Genomic DNA, 22,294 nt, shown 5'->3' with positions numbered 1-22,294 from the left:
TGTGTGTATGTGAGGAGGTGACATGCATTGAAGTTTGTCCTCCTGAGGCGAGTGACAATATACACGACACACACACACCGAGTTCTGGACTTGAAGGCAATGAACTGCAGGCTGTCATCTTAATGAAGACACTGAGCACACAAGCTGAACAAATGTGAATCATCGTCACTTATGATGATCATGCCTTGTAGGTTTCTCTAAAATGTCCTTTTAGAAAGTTTATTTGTAGTTGAGCGAGTTGCAACCTCGAAACATGAATCTATTGTTCTCATCTTTTTCAAACCTGATGTCGAATTTAAAACCAGCAGCATCTGAGCAAAAGTACCTTTATTCACAGTTTAAGAACAAGAACACATCATTTGGTCGACGCAATTAAAAATAAAAATAAAAAAAAGTCATAAATCAGATCGTCAAAACACGTCGGAGAAAGTTGTTGTTGAATTTCAGTCCAGTTGACCTGACGTGGTCGAATCTAGTCAAGAGTGTAGATATTTTCTTGAACCGGTCTTCTCATCCTGATCTCGTAGATGATGTGAGGTGGTTCCTCCCTTGAAAAACTGGAAGAGAGAATTGTACCATGATCAAGGTCTCTTCAAACTACTTTCCATTTGTGGCCAATTTTCATTTTCGACCAATATGAATCAAAACCCTTAAACGGTGGTCTCATTTGAGCAGATGATGGCTTGCGGGAATACCCGTGGCAAACAGGATTAATCTGCTATTCCCAATACGTGAAAAGGCTTTCGTCAAGATATTTGGCCTTGAAAATACTCAGTTGAATAGAGAGAGTTTGAAAAGAATGACGTGCTCACCACCCGCGCCTTAACACCGCCCTGGAAGAACCACCTGTACGAGAAAGCGAGAGAGAGTGAGAGAGAGAGAGTGCAAGAGAGAGTGTGTGAGAAAGAAAGCGTGTAAGAGTGATTGACAATGACAACATTCCAGTTGACAGACTTCATATTCATGCCGGCGATGAGGACGAAGACGTACGCTTGAAGGCCAGGTACAAAAAAATGGCCGCCAGCGTTGTCAGCACGCTGAGGGAGAGCGTCAGGACAGGAACGTTGATGTGAAGGGAGAGTGACGCAGCGGGCTTGACCGCCTGAAAGACAACGAGTTTGACTTGTAAGCTACTCAAGTCCATCTTAGCCTTAGCTTAGCCACTTAACTTAGCTCGAGTTAAACTAACATCTTTTCCTAACTGGCTGTGTGCTTTATCTGCCAGAGCAAGTTACTTTTGGGAAAAACTACTTTCCATATCTATTTGGGTTAACTGGCTGCAAAGTATCGTAGCTAGCTACTGACCAATTTTAGAAAGCTAGTTTTGTGTTTGGAACGAATTCCTTGGTCTAACAATCTTCGCCGAGCTGTTTGACTTATCCACCGCTTCTTTTCGAAAGAATGCTTCGTATTGGTTTTCAAAACGCAATATGTCATGTTACTCACAGTGGTTGTGGTGGAGTGCAGCTTTGTTGAGTTCCCCTTGACAAGGTCCAGCTGAGGCGACAGAGGCAGCGTGTTCCCATTAACTGCCAAGGAAAAGCGATTAAGAGTTATCAAATAGATCAAGACACTTATTTCACTGATGAATTGCCAATTGGACTGATTCCATCAAAATCCACTTTGGTGTCCCGCAAGGGTTTGTACTATCCCTATTATTATTTTGCAAGATGTGTCGTTGAGGATTGTCTAACCTCCAGAAGTCATCGACGCCTCTGTGACTTGTGTTGTTGTGCTTGTTGTTGTTGTTGTTGTTGCGCTTGTTGTTGTAGGACTGTTGATTGAAGCTGACAGGGATAAAAACCAAACAAAGCAAGACAGTGCTGCAGGTAAAGCGGTCCCGGGGTCCTGCATGTTTTCTGTGTCTGCCTGCTGCTCGAAATAAATGAGCGAACTGATGCATTTGAGCAACGCACCTTTGACCACCCGCAGGTTCATGATCACCTTCTTGTCATTGAACAGCCCGTCAATGTCCACCCTGCAGCAGTATGGCCCGCTGTCGCTCCACCTCACGTCAGCGATGTCCAAGTCCATTTGTCCTTCCAGGATGTCTCCCGTCAGCCGGTAGCGCTCATCCACCTGTGGCGGGGTCACAGGTGCTTTGACGATACCGCCGGGCTCCATGTAAAAGTGCCTCAGGCGTTCACCTTGGAGATGACACCGTTCTCGTCGGTCTGGATCAAGGTGTTGCTGCACCAGAGGGTTCCGCAGCCCCGGCCCCAGCACACCCGACTCAGGCCGAATCGCTTCACCGAGTACTGGCAGGACAGCGAGGCCACACCGCCTTCACTTACTTTGTAACAGCAAATGGGAACAATGGCACCTGCTGTGAGATGCAAACGTGAACTTAGGAGACAATACGCTGCCGGATTACTCTTCGGATATTGACTGATGGATGAAAACATCCAGCCATCCATTTTCTAAAGCGCTTGTCCCAAGCGCACTGACCACTGCTCTGCTGCTATGCATGCAAAAAAAAAGTTCCTACCCCAATGAGTAAGGCAACGTCCCTATGCCATGAAGACAAAGAGTTTCTTCAAATCTTATCATTTCATGCCTTTGTTGATGTCGACAGTGATGAATCTCGTGATTTTGGCATCTCACCTGAGAGAAGGAGGAACACGGTGACAAAGGTCTGAGGAGTTAGACCGTGGCGAGGCAACGTGAAGGCCATCATGGTGTTTGACTGTGTGCTCATTCAGACCACTCTTACACTGACCCAATGACAGAGCTCTGAGCGTGTGAGTGCGTGTGTGTGTGAGTGCGTGTGTGTATGCGTGTATGTGGGCGGTTGGGTGTTACAATCATAAAGACTTCATTGATTCGTGCTGAATGTTAGCTGTGCGTTTTGCACTCTCGCAGATCTATGGTTAGAAAATGGCAATTATATTTTGCACATTTTCGGGTTCTGTTTGGGTGATTACGTTTGTCTTATTGTTCAAAAAATATAATGGGATGGCAACAGGTGATTGAAGGTTAAAAGTATATTTCCTCATTGTTATAATTTTATTTCCCTCCAATCAGAATCAAACAAATTTTGGTTGTACTGTACTGTCGATGAAGGAAAACAAGAAGTGAAGGAATTGATGGAAGGAAATCAGGCATACAAAAGGACTTTGTTTCGCTCTCTCTCACACATACACTGACACCCAATGGTCAATTGTGTGGCGATGTCACACATGTACAAACTACTCCATTATTCGTGTCAAATATCCCCCTTTCACTTTTTTTTCTTGAATAACGCAGAGGCATTTTGATGTGATGAACTAAATGACGACGACTACAGATGATTTTTGGGGGGAATGCAAGATTTTAGAAAGGTGGTCATGGAACCTGGGAACAAAGTTGTTTGAAAGTTTTAGGTCTCGTTAACTACCTCCAGTTTTGACGGCTCTAATTGACTTCTTGTTTTTTTTTTCAAAAGCGGTACCATTTAAAACTGTTTTCCGTGCAATGTCATGCATCTATTGTAAAGCGTTTTGGAACTTTTAATAGTTAAGGTGTGTTTATTGTGAAAGGAGTTCAATACTTCCGTTACTTTGCTTTTATTACTTCTTCAACCCGGAATTGATTCTTAGCGACACTGTTTGGAATCGTAACTTTCGACACCCGGTAGCGGAATAGTGTTGAACTATTCATTGATAGTCAAGTAGCCACAACAGCTGAGCAGGCGTCCAAAAATGTAGTGAATGCTATTTTAAATTGGATGTTACAACTGCATTTCGTATAGGAGATAGCTCTTCTTCGAAGCACGTTAGCTGGAGAGCTAACCAGAGCTAACAGGGCTTTCGGTCGGGGGCTAAACGCGGTGGAATGACCTGAGAAAACAAGCCAGGAGAGCAGTAAAGGTTTGACATTTTAATGTGTGTGGGTTTTTTTACGCTCTGTAGTGATGCGGGACCACAGCTAGTAACGTCACGGAAAGGTGCATTATGTCACACGATGACCAAATTATTGTAGCTCATTACACAGATGACCGGATTAGCCATGTAAACAACGACGAACACTGATGTCATTTAACAGTTTGCTCTTGTGGCCTTGTCGACTTCAATTAACGCTTATTCAATGTAAAAAATACATTTGAAGGCAGTGTAATCATATGAAGTTAGTTAAATAACACTAAAGAAAATGTATGTTGGAGATATGAGAGGGACGTGGTGGTCAAAAGAGAACAAAGGAATATGCACTGTGCCCTTTTTATGCTGACTAGGGGTCAAACCCTGACTACAGTGACTTCCGGGGCAAGAAGAGAGCCCGAACTGGGGGTTGGATGAGTGTGAGAGTGCCCATAAAACGTGAGCCGCTTCTTGTCTTCTTCCACTATCCAGGATGCTCCACCTGCCATACAACAGCGTGGACCGGGATCGCCCCCTCTTCCAACTTCCCTTCACCATCTTTGTCACAGGGATGCTTCTTCTTCCTGTGACGGGCCTCATTGTGTCCCTCTTCATTTCTATCGTATACCACTTTGAAGATGCCAACTATACACATTGTCATGTAAGTCCCCGCCAAAGCCACCGCCGGTCCCATTGTGTGCTGAGTTTTCCCGAACTGTTAACCGTTGACTCGTTTCAGGTGTCCAACTACCTCCCATCGATCAGCGCCGCCATCAGTCGCGTGCCGGAGCTCTACATCTGGCGCTTCTGCATCGGAATGCATTCGGCGCCGCGGTTCCTGTTGGCCGCCACCTATTTCAATTTCTACCGCGGCCGTTTCGCCACCAAGCTTCCAGAGCTGCTCCTGAGCTGGCTGGCGCTGGCGTGCAACCTGACTGAAAACTGCGCCCTCCTGCTGCTCACCTATGTGGCGTCCACAGAGATCTACAGTGAGCAAAATACCTTTTAGCACACATGCACAATAAATGGCTTAAATTCAGTGCGAAAAGGCCTAAAGGTGCTCGATTAACAGGATGATTAATGATTTTTTGTTTTTAACTCCCGTTGTTCAAAGTGCATCCCCGGTGTTATGCACTTCTTCCGCTTACAGCCTCGGAGCAGGATTGAAAAGGGCAGCTTTTGTCGCGACTTTCCTGTCTAATCCTAACCCTAACCCTAACCCCCCCCCCCACACACACACACACACATTATGTGTGTGTGCATTATGTCTGGATTTTCTCTCTGCAGCTGTTCACAAAGGGGGATTCCTCACATTCATTGTGAGCTCACAACTCTACATGCTGATCTCGTGCAGGTTGTGGTACGTGATAAAGAGTCACTGTGTGAACAAACAGGTACGTTTTCCTAAATAAGGGGAAGCGGTGCCCTTCTTCCATGCTTTGGCGATGAGCCAACTAGTTGTTTCTTTGCCAGGAGATGATTTCGTACAGGTGGAAGGTGCGCCTTCTCCTCTGCAACTTGGGCTGCTGTGTGGCTGCCGCCTACTTCTTCAGACGCCACAACAAGCACTGCGAGGCCGGAGGTGAGCCTAGCCACTCTAGCTTTTCAAGACGTGGGCCAAACTTGTATGTTTGACGGTGCTGTCGCGCAATATTGGCAAACGTCACTTTTCAAAGTGTGACGCCGCATCCTCTGCTGTCCCCAGTCTACACGCTGTTTGCTCTCTTCGAGTACCTGGTGGTGTTCTCCAACATGGCCTTCCACACTACGTCGATCTTGGACTTTGGTAAAGAATCTGTAATGGTGACCGTGCTGCCCGAGGACAAACGATACTGACAACTATGGGACCCACTTTACAACTGCACACCCAAAAACATCATCGCAAGTTGCATCTTTAGTTTAGTTGACATGTATAGCAACAATTTTGACTTAAAATTAGCCAAAGAGGCGTTCGCAGTGACGGTGCGGATAAGCTGAGGCGCTAATAGCTAGCCCTAGCCAACTGAAAATGAAGGATGTTGCCCAGTGAATCTGATACGATATATAATGACACTATGAAGTATTTCATGCCAAGCTCGGCTGTGTTTTTATATGCGGTCTGTGTTCATGCTACCAAGGTGCTTTTCATTGCAGCAACAGCTTGAGCTAAATGTGGCGCTAACTCATCTTCGCACCAATGAGGACACGAGAATGACTTTGCTTCTTTGTTGTCTTCTTGTTGTTGTTGACTCTCCATGGCTTTGTATTGCCTCAGAGGGCAAGATGCGGATAGAAGGAGAGGAAAACGAGAGAAGGCAAGAGGAAACAGGTGAGAACAATCAGGAGACCATGACAAGCAAGAACATTTATTGAACCTTTAAAATCAGTTTCGGCCCACCACACATGGACGGGCAGCTTCTAGTGTAGGACATTTGGAGGCCTCGTTTGTTTGATGTCTTCTTTTGAAGGTTTTTAACGACTTCCTTACGAAACATTGAAATACTTGTTAAAGAAGGAGATAGTTACACGGAGAGAGCAGGATGGAGAGACGAGGGACAAGCAGGGTGCAAGACCTGGAAAGAGGCAGGTGAGAAAAGGGCAGCGATTGTTTGTAAATCTGTACAAAAAGAACAGCAAATAATATCCACATTCCATTTCATGGATGCTTTTGTCGTAAAGGGAGAAGAGAAGAGCAGGCAAAGTTTTGAAGGTAGCGGCAGACCAGAGAGGTACACTGTATTGAAAGCATTTTTTAATCTGTATGTTTTGATGAAAACGATATTCCCATATCAGTAAAAAAAAAAAATCATGCTTTTCAAGTTTGCTGTTGACTTCCCCATTTGTAGCAATCGGTTGCATATTTTACATGTACAGGCTCTGGCACGCCCGCGACCCTCACCTTTGGAAAACATCTTTTACTCATTTCACAAAGCTCTGCAATTGCTTTTGGGATTTATTGTGAACCTTAAAGAGGGACGGAGACCCTGCGTGACGATCAAATCAACATTTATTATCAGGGGCATTCTCAGCCTGATTAGTATGGCAGGTCGTAGCTTCCGCTAACAACGCCTCGCGAGCAAGACGAAAAAAGAGTCTGCAGTCAGGAAGAGGAAGCGCTGGCTGCCCCGCCTCCGAGAAGTTGCCGGTGTGAAGAACGGAGGAGAATTCACGCTATCTCCACTCTCCGATGGCCTCTGCCGGATAGCTTCTGATTTTTGCCCAATCCGAGAGATTCTATTTGATGTGGCACCAAGAACATTTCATTTAAACTTCATTTAGACTTTGATGACATTTTCACATTTTTCACCCTCTTCGTGGTTGATTTTCTTTTTTCTCGCCATTTTTTCAATGGGGGCTTTACTGTTGTAAACTTTTTTTCAACCTCCCCACCTGGAACTTAGAATCAAAAAGCTGCTTTTAGACAGTTGTGATGCCATCACTGGAGGTGAGTAAGATCCCCCTTTAAAAATAAAAATTATCCCATTTTTAAAAGATCAAATCAACTCTCAAGCTCGACTGAGCCCTGTTTTTTCTTTCTTGGTTTTGTTCTCAGAGCAGCGCACAAAGCTTCTTGGTGACGGCAGGCTCTGGGTTGAGGAAGGCCCTGACGGCCTCAGCGAACACGTCCTTGATGCCGTCCTGGTTGAGGGCGGAGCACTCCAGGTAGCGCACGGCTTGGATCTGGCGAGCCAGCGTGACACCCTGGTGATGAGTGACGGGCGCCTGATCCTGCTCCTTCAGCTTCCTCTGGGTGTCGGTGTCGTTTCGGAGGTCACTCTTGGTGCCCACCAGGAGGACTGGCACGCCAGGACAGTAGAGTGACACCTGAGGAAGGGGCGAGACGAGGTAAAAGCAAGAGCTTCCAATCATGACGGACAGGACTCCTCACCTCGGGGTGCCATTTGTGTTTGACATTCTCATAGGAGGCTGGGCTTGAGATGGAGAAGCAAATGATGAAGACGTTGGTCTGCGGGTAAGACAATGGCCTCAGGCGGTCGTACTCCTCCTGGCCTGCCGTGTCCCACAGGTTTAGGCTGATGATCCTGCCATCCACTGTCACCTGAATGCAAAGCCAGTTCACAGTGAGTACAGTGGTGTTTTAAGTTTCATTTGTTTCAGAAAAAAAAAACACTCAGGAAATATCTCTTTATTAAAACTCAATGGGATGTAAATAACACATCTTGCTCCAGTGTTTGTGCTCAAAGATCTGGCGCCTAAATAGTTTTCAAACGGTGACTCTCAATACTAACTCTTAGCATGTCAATGGCGTTTTCCTTGATAAGCTAGCGGGCATTCCTTAAGGCAATGTTTTTCAAACATAACGTATCATTCTCTTTTTTATGTTTGCTTTGGTATTCAGCTTGAGCCGCGAATGCTGCGAAGCCGCTGGAATCCTGGCAAGACATTTCTATCCATCTGTGACATTGAAGCACCTGGCTGCTGTAGTTGTCAAAAACGGTGGGGATGTACTCTTTGGGAAAGGCTCCAGTGGTGTAGGAGATGAGGAGGCAGGTCTTCCCCACGGCGCCATCGCCCACCACCACGCACTTGACTGTCTGCATGATCGCACCAATCTGCAACACACACACGGGAGCCTACTCTATTGTCTAGAAAGCCGCATTCAAGTACAGACATTTGAAAAACCAGATGAGTGGAGGCCCTAGCTCCAAAAGTCAAGAAATACAAGTTAACAATTTAGACCCGTAAGACGTAATTCACCTTTCAGCCTGTTTGGATTCAATTAATTGTCCAGAGACTCGTTATGTCCCATCGTCTCGCTCCTGAGAAAAGATGAGTTTGTCAGTCAATGAAAAAAAAGTTATGATGCAATAAAGCTAATATAGTGGTACCTTGAGATACAAGTAACACGACATGTTTGTTGGAAATAGTATAGCGATCCTCGCGCTTGGGTCTCCGCATAGTTGCCGTGCAGAAAAAATGATCATATTATTCCAGTGAACGCGGCGCCAAAGAATGAAATACAAAGTATGAGAATGCGGTTCAGTCCAGACTCCAGGGATGTGACCCCGCCCTCGTCACCGGTGGCCAGCCGATCCCAGGCTGCGCTCATCGACCTATGAACAACGCGGCGTCAAGACGCGCAGCGGACAGTGGAAGAAAGGTGTCGAAATGTCATGTTGAAACCAAACGTTAAACCCCAAAAGAAGAAAGCTTTTCTGAAGCAAAAAACTTGTGGCGTTCTCGTGTTGAAACCGAGACCGCACGTTTGGAATTACAGAAATGGCCTCTGCAGAGGAACAAAGTTTCCGCAACAATTTGCATAGAACATGGCGACCTACGAACAGCAGATTGGCTTCAAAACAGCTAGCAGTAAACAGGTCTGACAGAAATGGTTGAGCAGAGGAAAGGGTTAGGTATTGTGAACTTGAGAGAAAGAAGGTCGAATATCAGTCAGGTGCTGCAGCTCCAAGTGACCGCTGAGCAAGTTCGCAAATAGATAAGTCACGCGTGGGAAGTTTCTTTGGTTTGATTTTGACGTGCTAAGTAATCCTGTGTCGTGAAACCGCACTAGAAATGGACGACAATATTCTCAACGCTTCTTTCACATGCTTTTCAACTGATTTCACATTCCAACCGAAATCCGTGAGTGTGCCAAAGACGTCAAAAATGACAGATTACAGTCATCTCGGTAACAATCGTGCCACTCATAAACCCTTCAACAAGAGGAACTAATGTGTGTGCGCACGCGCTGAAAATGAAGTTGGAAGGGGTTGTTACTACTTTTTATATATATATATATATATATATATATATATATATATATATATATATATATATATATATATATATATATATATACATACATACATACACACACACACACACACACACACACACACACACACACACACAAGTTTTTGCAAAATCAGGCTACCATCAAAACATTTCATGGATCAACATGATAGTATTCAATGTAAATGATAAAACTGCGAGATGAAAGTGCCATATATAGTTGCGTGAATGTTTCATTGAGACTGGAATTGAGAATTTATGTATGTTTTTGGGCGAAAGCGCACTTGAATCTATTTAACATGTTTGCCGCTTGACTGTTCCTCATTTCTCTTGTGTGGCCAGGGCAAACGACGAAGTGCGCAATATTGTGTCATGATCATCTTCGTTTGAGTCGAGCTGCCTATGGATCATATCAAACTGTCAAGTTAACGTCTGCCTCTGCTGTCAATGTCATGACATGAGAGGCACACACGCAGAATGAAAAGGCTTCTCACCCGTCCGAAGTCGTGTCCGATTATACCCGCTCTTTCCGCTCACTCCGACTCGCTGGGATGGTTGCGTGAGTGTGGACGGGTGGAGGGTGAAAGCAGCGCCAGGAAGAGGAAGTTTACTGTTCGCTCCGTGTTGTGTGCGCGTGTGGACTGTTATTCTTTTCTTTGGTGAAGAACTTGAGCAGCCCACTTTGGGACTCGAGTCCGTTGTCACTTAGTGTTTGAAAACAGTTCGGAAGAAATGCAATTGGACTTTACTCAGCTATTGATTCTTTTGTGTGTCACTAGAGGGCGCCTGTGTAACACGCAAATACAGTAATCCCTCGTTTATCGCGGATAATTGATTCCAAAAACCTCCCGCGATTAGTGAAATCAGCGAAGTACGGTCACCCTCTCATCTCATTTTTTGTGTCAATAAATGTATATGAAACTAAGTGCATATTTCATTATTAGAACATTAAATAATAGTTTCAAACATGTAAATAATACATTAATAGTATGAATAACAGAACATTTTGTGTAAATATTGAAAATGTAAATATACGTGTGTGCGTGTAACATGTTAACAAGAAGTACTGGGCAGGCTAACGGGTTAGCGAAAAGATGCCAATTCGCGATTGTGCTAACACGCGAAAACGGAGCTCTAAAGGAATGTAAATGAACATTTGGAGCAATACTACGTTGTCTTAAAGGTTAGACAGATCGTTCATTTCTCTTGTTAGGCGACCCACTTAGATCGTCAATGACTCCTGTATCACTGTAACTGACATATGTCCACGAACATAAAACAGGAAGTGGTATCGCCTGAAAACGGCCTTCAAAATAAATTGAATTGCATTCCTTTATTGTCTCGTTAACGCAGTGTTAACTGTCAAAATTAATTCGGCAGCTCCACATGGCAGGTCACGCACATACATACACACACACACACATATATATATATATATATATATATATATATATATATATATATATATATATATATATATATATATATATATATAACAGTATAAAATACAGATAAATGCAATACAAAAATAAAATAATAAACAAAAATCACCCTACCTCAAATCAAAGCACAGCTGAATAACATAAATAACATGGAGAATTCTTAACAGATACTGTAAATATGTTTTTAGAACAGCTTTTATTATTATAATTTTTTATAACAAGATACAAGTGTACATACAGTAAATATGTTTTTAGAACTCTTTTATTATAACAATTTTTGTATAACAAGGTACACCACTGTAAATATGTTTTTAGAACTCATTATTATAATACAATTTTTTTATAATAAGGTACAAGTGTACGCACTGCAATTGTGTGGGCACTCCTTGCCTTCTGCTAGCCTGTGGGCAAGTTTCGTGCCATAATTCCTCAATTTAGAAGTTTTATTTTGACTTTTAATTTTTTTTATTTGGAGAAAAAATCCGCGATGTAGTGAAACCGCGATAAACGAACCGCGATGTAGCAAGGGATTACTGTATTGAAAATCACTGGACCATGTTGGTATGGTTCTTAGATGGATTCAAGATTCAAGAAGTTTATTGACCATGGGAGGGGGGATTTTCCTCTAAATCACTTGAAATAACTCATGATACACATAAGCTCCAGGTTTTCAATCGTTATCTTTTGTATGCTTGACTTCTTTTTATTAAACCACATCCTGTACTGTTTGTCATCCCTAGACGTGGCGCGTGTGTGTTTGTTGCTGGTGTGTGAACTAAAACGCAGGTTTCAGGTGTCTGGTTTATATTTCTGTCCAAATATTTGTTTTTAAGTTGTATCTCATGTATTTATTTTATCGGTACTTGAAGTTGGTTTCTCTCTGCGGCTGCTGGATTTGCATGTCCCGTCTTTGACCGTTCGGGGGCAAACCTTAACTATAGTATACCGACATGAATTTGAATGATGCCTTTCAGTCTCAGTTGCGTCGGACATGAGAGAATCCTGACACAACCGGGGGAGGGAAAAGAAAAAAAAACATTCTATATTTTATTTTGTGATTTTTTTTTCTTCAGGACAAATAGGTTATACGGTTAGTACAAAATGTAATTCAAAAAGCATATCTTCAGTGGAAAAAATCAAAAGTTGCATTTTTCAGGCTATACCTCGCACAAAGACAAATGAACCTGACACGAAAGCACTTTTTGGTGAGCGCGCCTGAAGGGAGCGCAGGCAGATCTCTGGGTGCTTTTTTTCTTTCAGCAGCTGTTTCAGTTTAGTGTGATCGTCATCAGTGCAGCTTTGTTGATTTGCCCTCATCGTCCACGAGTTCGGACCTGATCTGACGTCCCCCGATGGCTTAGGGAGGAGGTCTTGCTGCACATGTGAGTGTTTGAAGGTGTTTGTGCGCACATTTAACAAGGAATGTTTATGTAAAGCTCAGCAGGTTCCTCATTTGTGACCTCCATCAAAAACTCTGTGCGGAAACGGAAGATGCTGATGTTTGGGGGAGGGGGGATTTTCCTCTAAATCGCTTGAAATAACTCATGATATGCATAAGCTCCAGTATTTCGATCGTCATCTTTTGTATGCTTGACTTCTTTTTATTAAAGCACATCCTGTCCTGTTTGTCATCCCCAGACATGGCGCGTGTGTGTTTGTTGCTGGTGTGTGTCCTGAGTGTCCGGGTGGGCAACGGTGACCATGCCCACCCGGACCACCAACATCACCGTTCAGGTAGGGGACAAAGCTGTATGCGTGCGTGCGTATGAAAAGGGAGCTGGTTGAAACTCCTCTGTGCCAGCAGTGAAGTCATTTTGCCTCAACTGTGGCACACCTCTCTTTTGGACACGCTGTGACAGCATGACGTGAGTGCATTGAGGCGATGGCTGGCGGTTCGCAGCTCTCTGGAGCTTCCGTCCAAAGTCACGGCAAGGAAAATTGCTAGAATTCCATTTTCCTGAAGATTTTGACTCAGTTCAGTACTTTAAATCTCGTGCTGAGGAGATAGCTGCTGGTTCTTTCTTTTTTTTCCCCCCGTAGGATACTTCTGGCATTATACAGGGGATGGCTGATGGTGTAGCAGTACACTCGCCTGTCTTGTGTGCAGGCACCCTGAGTTAGAGTCCCAGTGTGTGACTTAAAAAACAACTGTATACATTATACACTTCTCAGCCAATCATGAAGCCTGAACCCACGACGTCATGCATATCTTTAGGCAACGCCCCGAGGAACAAGGTTTCTCATACATAGTATTGTGAATTTACCTCGGCACCATGGCTGTTAAATTGTCTGTATTCGATCATGGACACAACAATTTCATGGATTTATGACACGTGCGCATCAAATGCCAAGAAATCACCATCCATGCATACACTATAGGTCAGTGGTTCTCAAATTTTTTTTCCAGTGATGTACCCCCTTTGAAATATTTTTTCAGCCAAGTACCCCCTGACCAGCGCAACACATTTCTGGTCGAAAAGAAAGAGGTACAGGATTGTCCCATCAGTGTTTGATTTATTAAAGTTAAACAACTTGTAGCAATGTACCTGGCAGACGCATTTATGTTTCAAACATTGCATATAGAAACAAAAACGATAAACAGTAAACAGTGACCACCAAGAAGGCATAAACCCTTTCAAATCTCAAATACTGTATGCAGAACACTGCTAATTTATCTTTCTTGTAATCTCTTGCAAGGAAATAAAAATATACATAACTAAAAATGTGTTCACAAAATAACTTAATTATAAATACATATCTTGTTTACAAAATAAATTGATAACTTAATAATAAAGATTTGCTCATAAAAAATAATCAACTTTACCTCTTTTGGGATAAAAAAAGAAACTTTTTTTCTCTTAAAATTGAATTGTTGCATTGAATATTTGATTTTGATTTGACAAGCATTGAACAGTCTTGAAGCTTGAATGAGTCTTTTGCACTTGTACTACATTTTAGTGAGAAACATGGGCTTGTCATCCTTGGTGGCAGGGAGGCAACTGCTGTGTTCAAGTTCTTCTCCAGGCTCAGTCTGTTTCTTTGCTTTGTTTTGATCACAGTCATTGCAGAGAAGGAGGTTTCACATAAATATGAGGAGGCAAAGGGCAGCAGCTGCTCCAAAGCTTTCTGTCCCAGCTCAGGGTGCTCCTGCCTCACACACACCCAAAACTGTGTGAGAGTGGATGGGCCAAACTTCATCTGCAGGTCACGGCCAGATGCCACTTCCATCAGTTTTTCCTGGTGAGTGACAGGAAGCTTGCTTCTCTTAGCTTCAGACAAGAGAAATGGGTTTCTCACCCAATCCAGCTGTGCAGATTTCTCCTCCATGCCAGCAAAGTAGCAATGAAAGCCCTTTATCAAGTTAGCCAAATGTCCCACTATGACTAACTTCAGTGGAGCGGTCTCCACATCTTCATTGGAGAGAAAAAGCATCCACCTGAGGAAAGCAGGTGAAATCCTCCTGACCACATGCCCTTTTCCACAGCTCTGTTTTCTCCAGCAAACCACCCACCTTGTCATACAGGTGCAGGATGCTGGTGTCCTTGCCCTGCAGAGACACATTCAGTTCGTTCAGTTTGCTGATTAGATCTGCCAGATAGCAAAGCTTTGCAAGCCAGTCCGTGCTCTCGAACAAGGTGGCATAGGGAGATCCGTGCTGTGTCAGAAAGGTGTGCACTTCAGCTCGTAACTTCAACAGCCTGTTGAGTATCTTCCCTTAAGAGAGCCAGCGCACTTCTATATGTAGGAGGAGTTGCGCGTGTTCAGCTCCCATGTTTTCAGAGAGGCAGTGGAACAAATGTGCATCAAGTGGCCTAGACTTGATGGTTGATCACTTTGCTGTCATTCAAAACATCATGCAACAAGGGGCTCATTTTCTTGGACGCTAACGCTTCCCTGTGAATCATACAGTGAGTCCACTTAATGTTGGGATTTTCCTTTTTAATCCGCGCAATGAGCCCTTTCGCACTGCCCGTCATTGATGCAGCCGCATATGTGCAGACGCTGCTGCAGGATTTCCAGCTGATACAATTTTCAGCGAAAAATGCGTTGACATTAAAAATGTCCTCTGCGGTTGTTCTCCCCTCCAGACTTTTGCAGGAAAGTATGTGTTCACAAATGCCGTCAGTCTCAATGTATCTCAAAAAAGCAACAAGCTGTGCATTTCCACTGACATCTGTGGATTCATCCAGCTGGAGTGAAAAAGAGTCGCCAAGTTTTCCCACAACTTGTTCGACAATGTCTGCACCCATTCTGTCTATTCTGCAGCAAACGGTGTCATTAGACAAAGGCACAGTTTTTAATGTATCCGCAGATTTTTTTTTGTCTAGCATAGTTTCGGCCAAAAGGCGGCTCGGTGGCGCACTGGGTAGCACGTCCGCCTCACAGTTAGGAGGGTGCAGGTTCGATTCCACCTCCGGCCCTCCCTGTGTGGAGTTTGCATGTTCTCCCCGGGCCCGCGTGGGTTTTCTCCGGGCACTCCGGTTTCCTCCCACATTCCAAAAACATGCTTGGTAGGCTGATTGAAGACTCCAAATTGTCCCTAGGTATGAGTGTGGGTGCGAATGGTTGTCTGTCTCTGTGTGCCCTGCGATTGGCTGGCAACCGGTTCAGGGTGTCCCCCGCCTACTGCCCGATGACGGCTGGGATAGGCTCCAGCACGCACGCGACCCCCGTGGGGACTAAGCGGTTCAGAAAATGGATGGATGGATAGTTTCGGCCAATACAACAGCGGTGGGGAGCAGCAGCTCTTCAGCTACGGTGAACGTTATTATTATTTTTTTTTGCTTTAGCTACGAGCAAAGAAACCGCATAAGAAGCCTTCAGGCCTTTGGCTGATGTAGTGGAGGCTTTTCGCATTGTGTCTTGGGATGACTTGAAGTCAGAAAGTTTCCTCCTGAAGAACTCCGGTGGCTTACCAACATGGCATCCGTGTTTTGTGGTGAGATGCCGCTGGAGATGTGCCGGCTTCATGCTAGCGTTGGCTAATTTCTCCCCGCAAAAAAAGCACAGCGCTTTGGGTGGGTTACAACTTGTGGATGTAAATCCCATCAAACGATCGTCTTCCATGTACTGTCGGTACTTCGTCGGCTCTGGTTTTGTCTTCATTTTTACTTATTTCACCGTGTTTTCAACCGCAGCACCGCTGTTACGCTTGAGCCACATCTCCATGTTACAGTGCGTCATCAAGGCAACCGTAGGTGACTGCTATTGGTATGTGGAGAGTCCGTTTATTAAGGATTAAAATTGAATACTGAATATAAAAGATACATTTGTATTTCATCAAACTTTTTATAACTAATTCTCAAGACAATCAGGCTTAGTTGTTGTTGTTTTTTTTAATACCGGTATATATTTTTGTAAAATCTCACGTACCCTGTTAGGTTACGGATTTTTGTTATTGATCTGACTCCAAATTGCGATCAACACTTAACACATAAATTGCTATGTCCTAATCCACACACTGGCGCACCTAACAATTTTGCGAGTTCGTTTTCTGTCAAAGAGAAGACCAGTAGATCAATCAGACCAAATTTACCAATTGTTTATTCCTGACAAAGCGCACTAATACAGGCCTGGGTCCCGGGTCTCTCACACTAAAGCTCGTGCGTTTTTGTGACCACCAAAAGACGACACATTCTTCCGGGTTGCCCAGTTTTAAAGAAACACAATATGAATATTAAAGCATGCAAAATATTGTGAGATGATTGGTCGATGGCCATCTCCTCCCCGTCCAGGTGCTGCTGAGGTCAGGCGGTTGGGTTTTCCCCTCGAAGCCCGGCCACATAGACGTGCTGTTGTTCTCGTTCCTCACCGACCTTGAGGTGTTCTTTGAAGTTCAGTACTACAACGTCAAGAAGCAGAGTGCCGAAAGGCAGCTACTGCAAGCCAGAGAGGGGGTGAGTGAGCACTCGAGCACTCTAGGCCGCACTCGGAATTGAGAAGTGGGCCTACTGCCCGCCGCCGTTGCAGGCGGAGAAGATCAAGAAGAAGAAGACTTCGCTTTTCGGGACCTTTCACGTGGCTCACAGCTCCTCATTAGAAGACGTGGACCACAAGATCCTCTCTGCCAAGTTAGTGGCCCCCAACCTTTCCACCCGGCAACGGGAAGCGTCTGTCCAAATGTGGTGCAAGAGCAGATGGGTCCCGTAGACAGGCCCTGGCCAATGTGACGGCCGCACTGCGAGAGAAGCTGCGGCGCTGGCAAAACATCGAGTCGCTGACGGGGTTCTGCCTGGTTACCAACCCGGGCCTAGGGGCTCTGGCCGCCGCCCTTCATTTGGACCCGTCTTTCCTGGGCTTGCGACCGGCGACGCCACAGCACCTCCTCCTGTCTGACGACCTGGACGATATGGATGAGGACATCCTGTCACCAGGCACGCTGAAATGTGAGTTGTGTTTTCACTTGAGTTGGCAATTGATTTCAGAACGTTTTAGAGCTCAGCAATGGGTCAATATTGGCCTTTTTTAATTTTTTTTATTTTTTTAAACGATCCGTTTTTGTCACAACTAGCTACTGTGTGCATTCAGAACTGTTGAGGTGCCCCGCTATGTGTCCGTCTCTTTTGATCGGCTCCCTTCATACAGATGCAGCCTGGCAGATGGACCAACGAGCGAGCGACCTCTGGCCACTGAGCGGCTTTGCAGACAACCCGTTGCCATGGAAGCTCTCCGGTTTGCCCCTCTTTTGACTTTCTCTCTTTTTTGTGAACAAAACATCAATGACTCGCTGCTCTTGTATTTGCCAGCTCAGAGGATGGGAGACTCGACCATGATGTTCAGCTCTCAGAGGTTAGTTGTGGGGAAATGTCCAGCCCCATGTGGAAGTGTCAGTGATACAAAGCGTATACCTTCCTCCTCCCACAGGGACATTATGGATTGCTCTGACTCGGAGTCGCCCCTTCCGCACGCTGGCGGCAAATCCCGAGGCCTGCATGGCTCCAAGACACTCCTCTTGTCCAATCGGAGCGCCAGGATGAGAGGACGAGGAGGAGGCCTAGAGAAAAGCTCAAGTCTCGGGGAGCTAAGGACCATTCCCGCCGCCATCTTTGCCTCCTCCCGCTCCACGCGTTCGCTTTGCATCACGGCCGCCGACAGCCCCGTCCTCTTCTCGGGTGTTTGCGCAGTTCCCGGGAGGAGCCCCGCCAAGGATGGGGGCGAGGCATTGGGGGGTGGCCGTCGCAGAAATGCCTTCAATAAAATCTTCACGAAGAAGAAATAACATGACTGAAATCAAACTGTCCGCAAACTCTCACGCTCTACAGAGTTGGTGGCAAAGCTGGACCTTCGGCTCACACATGCCATCAACACAATTGCTTTTCTGCTTGTGTGTAGTCGGCAGCGTAAGACAACTAGTGAGTTAAATCAGCCACATCGGGTTTTCACATTTGTGATGACACCTGAAGGCAGCATACGGAGGTACGGATACGCACACTTGTTAAGTCATCATCAGGTAGCGCGTGGATGGCAGAGGCTGGATGTGAAGTCAACCAAATGACCCCAAGTGATTCAAGGATTCATTATGTCAAGAGCTTTTCAAGAAAAGTCATTCCTCTCTTAGCTGCTTTTTGTCGGTGTTTCAAAACTAGTGTTCGTTACCATGCTGTGCACGGTATTAATAAATAATGGGAGCACAAGAGCCACGAAGACACCAGTGTAGTTCATATGTAACATTTACACATTCAATATAAATCTGTTCAAACGTTACGCACGTTCAAGTTAAATACAAGCGAGCAGCACATAGACTGGAAAACAGACAAGCTGTAGCTTGTATACTGTCACATGATCTGTTTGGCTGATCACGTTTTGAGAGTGATCGTTAGCCGATGCAAGCGGGACGGGTCCTTTCAGGGCGGAAGCGAGGGAGCACAAAGGAGAACTGAAAGAAGACGTTTGCTCGGTGACTCTATTTCCTTTCGAGGTGGAGACATCGCTCGGAGCTGCGGGCTTCCTCTTCACAACAAGCGCAACTCGAAAACTTCCCTTGTGTTCTGTCTCGCCAAGCATGCTCAGACTAAGTCGTTGCCAGATGTCTGGGCTCCATACTCGAATGGAAGATGGCGGCATATTTGCACAACACATAGAGCGTCATCCTCAAATGTTTGCTTTCCACTGTGCCACGTCTCGCATGGGTCAAGATACCTGCGGGATGTGTGGAATTTGAATGAATGGATGAATTAATTAATTAATTAAAGGTGCCTGACAAATGATCAGCATGTGACAGAACATGAGCCACCGCGAGCGCGTATCAGTAGTGTTCTATTTTTAACCCCCACCGCCGGCCTGCTCGGCCTCTCTTGCACATCGCCGACCGACATAAAGCAGGCCACACGACGTGCAGCACCGCCAGCGAGATGGAGGTAATTTTTTTCTGTTGCGTGCGCCTGCTTTGTGTGGATCAGAATGTGTGGGAATCAAGTTCCGCCAGGCATTTCGTTTGGACGCCTGCTTTATTTTGCAAGTGGCTCGAATGCAAAGTATTTTAATTGGTGAAGCGCTTCGGCGTTGGCACTTTCCCTTGTGATCGTAAAAAGCACCGTCGAGTGCTTCCATCGCAGACATGGCCTTTAGTTTCTTACGTCCATTGTCGGCACATGCCGTAAAAGTCAACGCACCATTCTGCAATGAGTGACACAATCGCAGATTACAGCTGAACTCGTCAATCACCGCAATGTGACGAAATAGCGGGCTGCGGAGCTGACTGACTTCCTGTGAGCGCCACACGAGACGCGTGCCTCGTGTTTGACACACTCGAGATGCCACAAAAGTAGTTGCTCTATTGCCGGCTCTTTTCGCCCTGTTTCACCCACCTAACCCCCCCCCCCTCCAACAGACGACACGACGGCGTACAAATCGGTGATTGAGCGAAGCGGCTGCTGAACTTTCAGTTTTTGCAAAGGCAAGAAGAAAAGATGGAAGAAGGACATGGGCGAGAAAAGGAGGTACAGACTTTAACTCTTCAAATTATTCTCAATTCTCTTTTATTTACAAACTTCAAAATGAAAACTACAAACTTCAAAATGAAAACTCAAAGCTAATCAACAATAATCGCGGTATGTGAGAAAAGGCTTTCGGGATGATGCTTTTGACATTCTTGTTAGCATCGAACGAGTCTGCACTTGTCACACTCCTTGCTTTTCTAGCTGTAACGCTGCTGTCAGCCACCAGGGGACGTCTGTGAGGCTAAAGTGGCTTTCTGGAAACACTTGCGCGCTATGTGAAATTAGAATGAATTGGTTCAAATCGGACCCAGGGAAGCATCAGAAAACAGCAACCCTCCCAAAAAATTGTCTACATGTACATTTTGAATGATCAAAGTTGTAAACTAGATGACAGGAATCGTTCACGCAGAAAGAGGAAGTGGTTTACCGGTTGAGGGTTTTTTCATGTTTCCCTTTTGCTGTCAGATAACAAACAGACTGCATGCCAATGCTCGGTGTGCACATTGCTCAATGTGACCCCACAAAAATAGAAGATGAATGTCCACATGTGCGCGCACGACTTCCGGGCTGTGCGATAATTTCATTATCCGTCGAATGTGGGCAATGTGAGACCTTGGACTGCAGTTGACACGGATCAACCGCACGTTGACAGCTGTATGTGTGTCCAAAATGTTGTGCAAATCTGATTCCAACTTGGTTCTGTCCCTCAGGAGACAGCGTCACTGCTGTCACCGCCCTCACGGCCCTCTGTGGCTGAACTTGCCGGAAGGTTCAAAGTTTTGTCTCCTCCCATTGCCAGCGAGACAGTGAGTTTGAGTTTGTCAGCCATCCAGCCTGGTTGTACTTTTCAAGTCAAGTTTTTGGATGGAGGGCTGGCACTTTAGTTGCTTGTCAGGATTATGGCAGCAGTCGGAGCGCTGTTTGTGTGTGTGTATGTTTTGTTTTTGTTTTTCTTGTGTCAAAAGTTTGAGAACTACTTTCACACTTGAAACGTCTGTCAGGAAGCGCCGGTCAGACGTCGAGCCCCTCGCTCTTTACAACTGCCAAAAAGCCATGAAGATGAGCAGGAGGTGAGCAAAGCGTGCGCTCCGTGTGAAAATTGTGTGATTATCAAACAAATGTTTCCATTTGTCAGAGACCTTCAGGCGTGACTTCACCTGTCAAAGCCAAGAGGAACTCTGCCCTGGTTGAGAAGCTTCAGGTGGGTTTGCGCTCTCATTCTGTGTGGCTATGACATCATGGCACTTCCTCCCCCAGGCCAACCTTGCTCTGTCCCCTGCTGCCCTGCTGCCCATGAGCCCTAGCTTCAGGCTGCCGCCGCTCTTCAAACCGCCGACACCCACCGCAGGGAGCCCCCCGTCCACGCCGACGTCTCCCGGCCCCGATTTTACACCTCTGCCGAGTGAGGAGGAGGGACCGGTGTCATTTGAAGCTCCACCCGCAGCGGCGGCAGAGGGATGCCTCTTGAACGTCAGCAAGGTCGGCTGGATTTTTCTCCATCACTCCTTGTCAATACAAGTAATTGAATAGGTTTTGGTCGGTTGTCCTCTAGAGCCGAGCGCGCCACTCTATCAGGCGACGCCCTCCTTCCCGCCGCCGCGCGAAGTCCGGTAGTGGAGAGGAAGTGGGCGTGGCCACAGAGGAGTTGGACACCGGCAAAAGCCAATCAAACCGTAACACGACCCCGGGAGCGACTGATGTCTTTGCTCATGACAACAGGAATCGTTCCAAGGAGGGCGTATCAGAAGAAGGCCGCAGTGATGAGCAAGGAGAAGGCGGCAGTGAGTGGCAGGTTGATCGAGAGGAGGAGAACCAGGAAAAAACCTCAGGAGAGGCGGAATGAGACAATGAGACAGAGAGATGACGGCGGACAGCTTTTCCAAACGCGTGCAACTGAACTCTTTTCCTCTTTGAACACTGATCACAATTTTCCCATTTTGAGCCTCGTCCCTGCTTCTGTCAAGAGATTTGTGGTCACTCAACCATCCACTGAATAATTCATCATCAAAAGAAAGCGTGAAGCACCCGAAACACGACTTAGTGACGTCAGCGGCATTCCGCTATTGCCCTGTCCTTGAACGTCTTCAGCTGACAAGAGGATTTCCCCCAATTTGGCACCCTTCACACAGTTGCGTCGTCCTGAACCCCCACCAAGGTTCATTTCAGGAAAGGACCAAAAGGGGAAACCTTGCCCGCCGTGGGTTTAATCTCATTGCCATATGCACTCTGATCTAACACTGTGCCTACAAATAAACACACAAGTGGACATTCACTTGTGAGGTCGAAGGTCTACCGGAGTGGATATTTGCTCACTAATCATGTCTTTCAAAGGGAGGATGAGGCA

General features: G+C 45.7%; 5 protein-coding genes and 1 long non-coding RNA gene across 19 annotated transcripts; 4 read left to right on the top strand and 2 right to left on the bottom strand.

Moving 5' to 3' along the window:
- Positions 1-370: 370 nt before the first annotated feature.
- On the bottom strand, positions 371-2,918 carry timd4 (T cell immunoglobulin and mucin domain containing 4). Of its 2 annotated transcripts, XM_088397610.1 has the most exons (8): positions 2,605-2,918; positions 2,148-2,323; positions 1,917-2,079; positions 1,695-1,787; positions 1,447-1,529; positions 991-1,102; positions 813-846; positions 371-557 (listed from the first exon to the last, which is right to left on the bottom strand). In XM_088397610.1, the coding sequence occupies exons 1-8, from the start codon at positions 2,696-2,698 to the stop codon at positions 473-475; spliced, it is 840 nt and encodes a 279-aa protein (XP_088253736.1). In that variant the 5' UTR covers positions 2,699-2,918; the 3' UTR covers positions 371-472. The 2 variants fall into 2 exon arrangements, with proteins under 2 accessions (XP_088253736.1, XP_088253735.1); XM_088397609.1 differs by having other exon boundaries at positions 1,695-2,079; positions 2,148-2,326.
- A 624-nt stretch (positions 2,919-3,542) lies between these two features.
- Positions 3,543-7,513, top strand: LOC148385935 (acyltransferase PGAP2-like). Of its 7 annotated transcripts, XR_015862892.1 has the most exons (11): positions 3,544-3,848; positions 4,329-4,497; positions 4,576-4,825; positions 5,124-5,230; positions 5,310-5,418; positions 5,542-5,622; positions 6,091-6,144; positions 6,328-6,402; positions 6,495-6,544; positions 6,690-7,260; positions 7,369-7,513. XR_015862892.1 is itself a non-coding variant. In XM_088397598.1 (9 exons), the coding sequence occupies exons 2-9, from the start codon at positions 4,330-4,332 to the stop codon at positions 6,775-6,777; spliced, it is 1,074 nt and encodes a 357-aa protein (XP_088253724.1). In that variant the 5' UTR covers positions 3,543-3,848; position 4,329; the 3' UTR covers positions 6,778-7,291. The 7 variants fall into 7 exon arrangements, 4 of the variants coding, with proteins under 4 accessions (XP_088253724.1, XP_088253725.1, XP_088253727.1 ...); XR_015862891.1 differs by having other exon boundaries at positions 3,543-3,848; positions 6,328-6,544; XM_088397598.1 differs by lacking the exon at positions 7,369-7,513 and having other exon boundaries at positions 3,543-3,848; positions 6,328-6,544; positions 6,690-7,291.
- rhogb (ras homolog family member Gb) lies at positions 6,805-10,294 on the bottom strand. Of its 3 annotated transcripts, none has more exons than XM_088397614.1 (5): positions 10,064-10,294; positions 8,535-8,596; positions 8,249-8,410; positions 7,705-7,875; positions 6,805-7,640 (listed from the first exon to the last, which is right to left on the bottom strand). In XM_088397614.1, the coding sequence occupies exons 3-5, from the start codon at positions 8,375-8,377 to the stop codon at positions 7,365-7,367; spliced, it is 576 nt and encodes a 191-aa protein (XP_088253740.1). In that variant the 5' UTR covers positions 8,378-8,410; positions 8,535-8,596; positions 10,064-10,294; the 3' UTR covers positions 6,805-7,364. The 3 variants fall into 3 exon arrangements, with proteins under 3 accessions (XP_088253740.1, XP_088253737.1, XP_088253739.1); XM_088397611.1 differs by having other exon boundaries at positions 8,249-8,389; positions 10,064-10,291; XM_088397613.1 differs by lacking the exon at positions 10,064-10,294 and adding an exon at positions 8,666-8,848 and having other exon boundaries at positions 8,249-8,389.
- Positions 7,705-8,681, top strand: LOC148385934 (uncharacterized). Its single transcript, XR_015862894.1, has 2 exons — positions 7,705-7,897; positions 8,176-8,681. It is a non-coding gene; the product is annotated as an uncharacterized LOC148385934 (long non-coding RNA).
- Positions 10,295-11,805: 1,511 nt separating the features above from the next.
- On the top strand, positions 11,806-18,647 carry LOC148385932 (stromal interaction molecule 1-like). Of its 2 annotated transcripts, none has more exons than XM_088397604.1 (8): positions 11,806-12,393; positions 12,650-12,745; positions 16,747-16,908; positions 16,982-17,082; positions 17,162-17,397; positions 17,603-17,683; positions 17,758-17,800; positions 17,876-18,647. In XM_088397604.1, exons 2-8 carry the CDS (start codon positions 12,713-12,715, stop codon positions 18,228-18,230), a joined length of 1,011 nt encoding a protein of 336 aa, XP_088253730.1. In that variant the 5' UTR covers positions 11,806-12,393; positions 12,650-12,712; the 3' UTR covers positions 18,231-18,647. The 2 variants fall into 2 exon arrangements, with proteins under 2 accessions (XP_088253730.1, XP_088253729.1); XM_088397603.1 differs by having other exon boundaries at positions 11,824-12,393; positions 17,597-17,683.
- A 566-nt stretch (positions 18,648-19,213) lies between these two features.
- LOC148385931 (capZ-interacting protein-like) lies at positions 19,214-22,240 on the top strand. 4 transcript variants are annotated; one of them, XM_088397605.1, is made up of 7 exons: positions 19,214-19,368; positions 19,842-19,950; positions 20,661-20,756; positions 20,952-21,020; positions 21,086-21,151; positions 21,208-21,429; positions 21,503-22,240. In XM_088397605.1, exons 2-7 carry the CDS (start codon positions 19,921-19,923, stop codon positions 21,791-21,793), a joined length of 774 nt encoding a protein of 257 aa, XP_088253731.1. In that variant the 5' UTR covers positions 19,214-19,368; positions 19,842-19,920; the 3' UTR covers positions 21,794-22,240. The 4 variants fall into 4 exon arrangements, with proteins under 4 accessions (XP_088253731.1, XP_088253732.1, XP_088253733.1 ...); XM_088397606.1 differs by lacking the exon at positions 19,214-19,368 and adding an exon at positions 19,639-19,775; XM_088397607.1 differs by lacking the exon at positions 19,214-19,368 and adding an exon at positions 19,701-19,719.
- The last annotated feature ends 54 nt before the right edge of the window (positions 22,241-22,294 follow it).

The sequence above is a fragment of the Syngnathus floridae genome, chromosome 15 (assembly GCF_059516105.1).
Source record: "Syngnathus floridae isolate MCC-2025c chromosome 15, RoL_Sflo_1.0, whole genome shotgun sequence".
Lineage (NCBI taxonomy): Eukaryota > Metazoa > Chordata > Actinopteri > Syngnathiformes > Syngnathidae > Syngnathus > Syngnathus floridae.
This window is presented reverse-complemented; position numbering and strand designations above follow the sequence as displayed.

What these genes read in the sequence shown, in the direction of transcription:
- timd4 (XM_088397609.1), bottom strand. Translation starts at nt 2,698, where the DNA reads ATGAGCACACAGTCAAACACCATGATGGCCTTCACGTTGCCTCGCCAC. An exon ending in GGCGTCGATGACTTCTGGAG is followed by an intron (nt 1,530 to 1,694) that starts GTTAGACAATCC and finishes TTTCCTTGGCAG; the next exon opens with TTAATGGGAACACGCTGCCT. An exon ending in GCGGTGTTAAGGCGCGGGTG is followed by an intron (nt 558 to 812) that starts GTGAGCACGTCA and finishes TCTCTCTTCCAG; the next exon opens with TTTTTCAAGGGAGGAACCAC.
- LOC148385935 (XM_088397598.1), top strand. Translation starts at nt 4,330, where the DNA reads ATGCTCCACCTGCCATACAACAGCGTGGACCGGGATCGCCCCCTCTTC. An exon ending in GTCACTGTGTGAACAAACAG is followed by an intron (nt 5,231 to 5,309) that starts GTACGTTTTCCT and finishes TTTCTTTGCCAG; the next exon opens with GAGATGATTTCGTACAGGTG. An exon ending in CAAGCACTGCGAGGCCGGAG is followed by an intron (nt 5,419 to 5,541) that starts GTGAGCCTAGCC and finishes TGCTGTCCCCAG; the next exon opens with TCTACACGCTGTTTGCTCTC.
- rhogb (XM_088397614.1), bottom strand. Translation starts at nt 8,377, where the DNA reads ATGCAGACAGTCAAGTGCGTGGTGGTGGGCGATGGCGCCGTGGGGAAG. An exon ending in TTGACAACTACAGCAGCCAG is followed by an intron (nt 7,876 to 8,248) that starts GTGCTTCAATGT and finishes CTTTGCATTCAG; the next exon opens with GTGACAGTGGATGGCAGGAT. An exon ending in AACACAAATGGCACCCCGAG is followed by an intron (nt 7,641 to 7,704) that starts GTGAGGAGTCCT and finishes CCCCTTCCTCAG; the next exon opens with GTGTCACTCTACTGTCCTGG.
- LOC148385932 (XM_088397603.1), top strand. Translation starts at nt 12,713, where the DNA reads ATGCCCACCCGGACCACCAACATCACCGTTCAG. An exon ending in CCACCAACATCACCGTTCAG is followed by an intron (nt 12,746 to 16,746) that starts GTAGGGGACAAA and finishes CTCCCCGTCCAG; the next exon opens with GTGCTGCTGAGGTCAGGCGG. An exon ending in GTCACCAGGCACGCTGAAAT is followed by an intron (nt 17,398 to 17,596) that starts GTGAGTTGTGTT and finishes CCCTTCATACAG; the next exon opens with ATGCAGCCTGGCAGATGGAC.
- LOC148385931 (XM_088397605.1), top strand. Translation starts at nt 19,921, where the DNA reads ATGGAAGAAGGACATGGGCGAGAAAAGGAG. An exon ending in CTCCCATTGCCAGCGAGACA is followed by an intron (nt 20,757 to 20,951) that starts GTGAGTTTGAGT and finishes AACGTCTGTCAG; the next exon opens with GAAGCGCCGGTCAGACGTCG. An exon ending in GCCATGAAGATGAGCAGGAG is followed by an intron (nt 21,021 to 21,085) that starts GTGAGCAAAGCG and finishes TCCATTTGTCAG; the next exon opens with AGACCTTCAGGCGTGACTTC.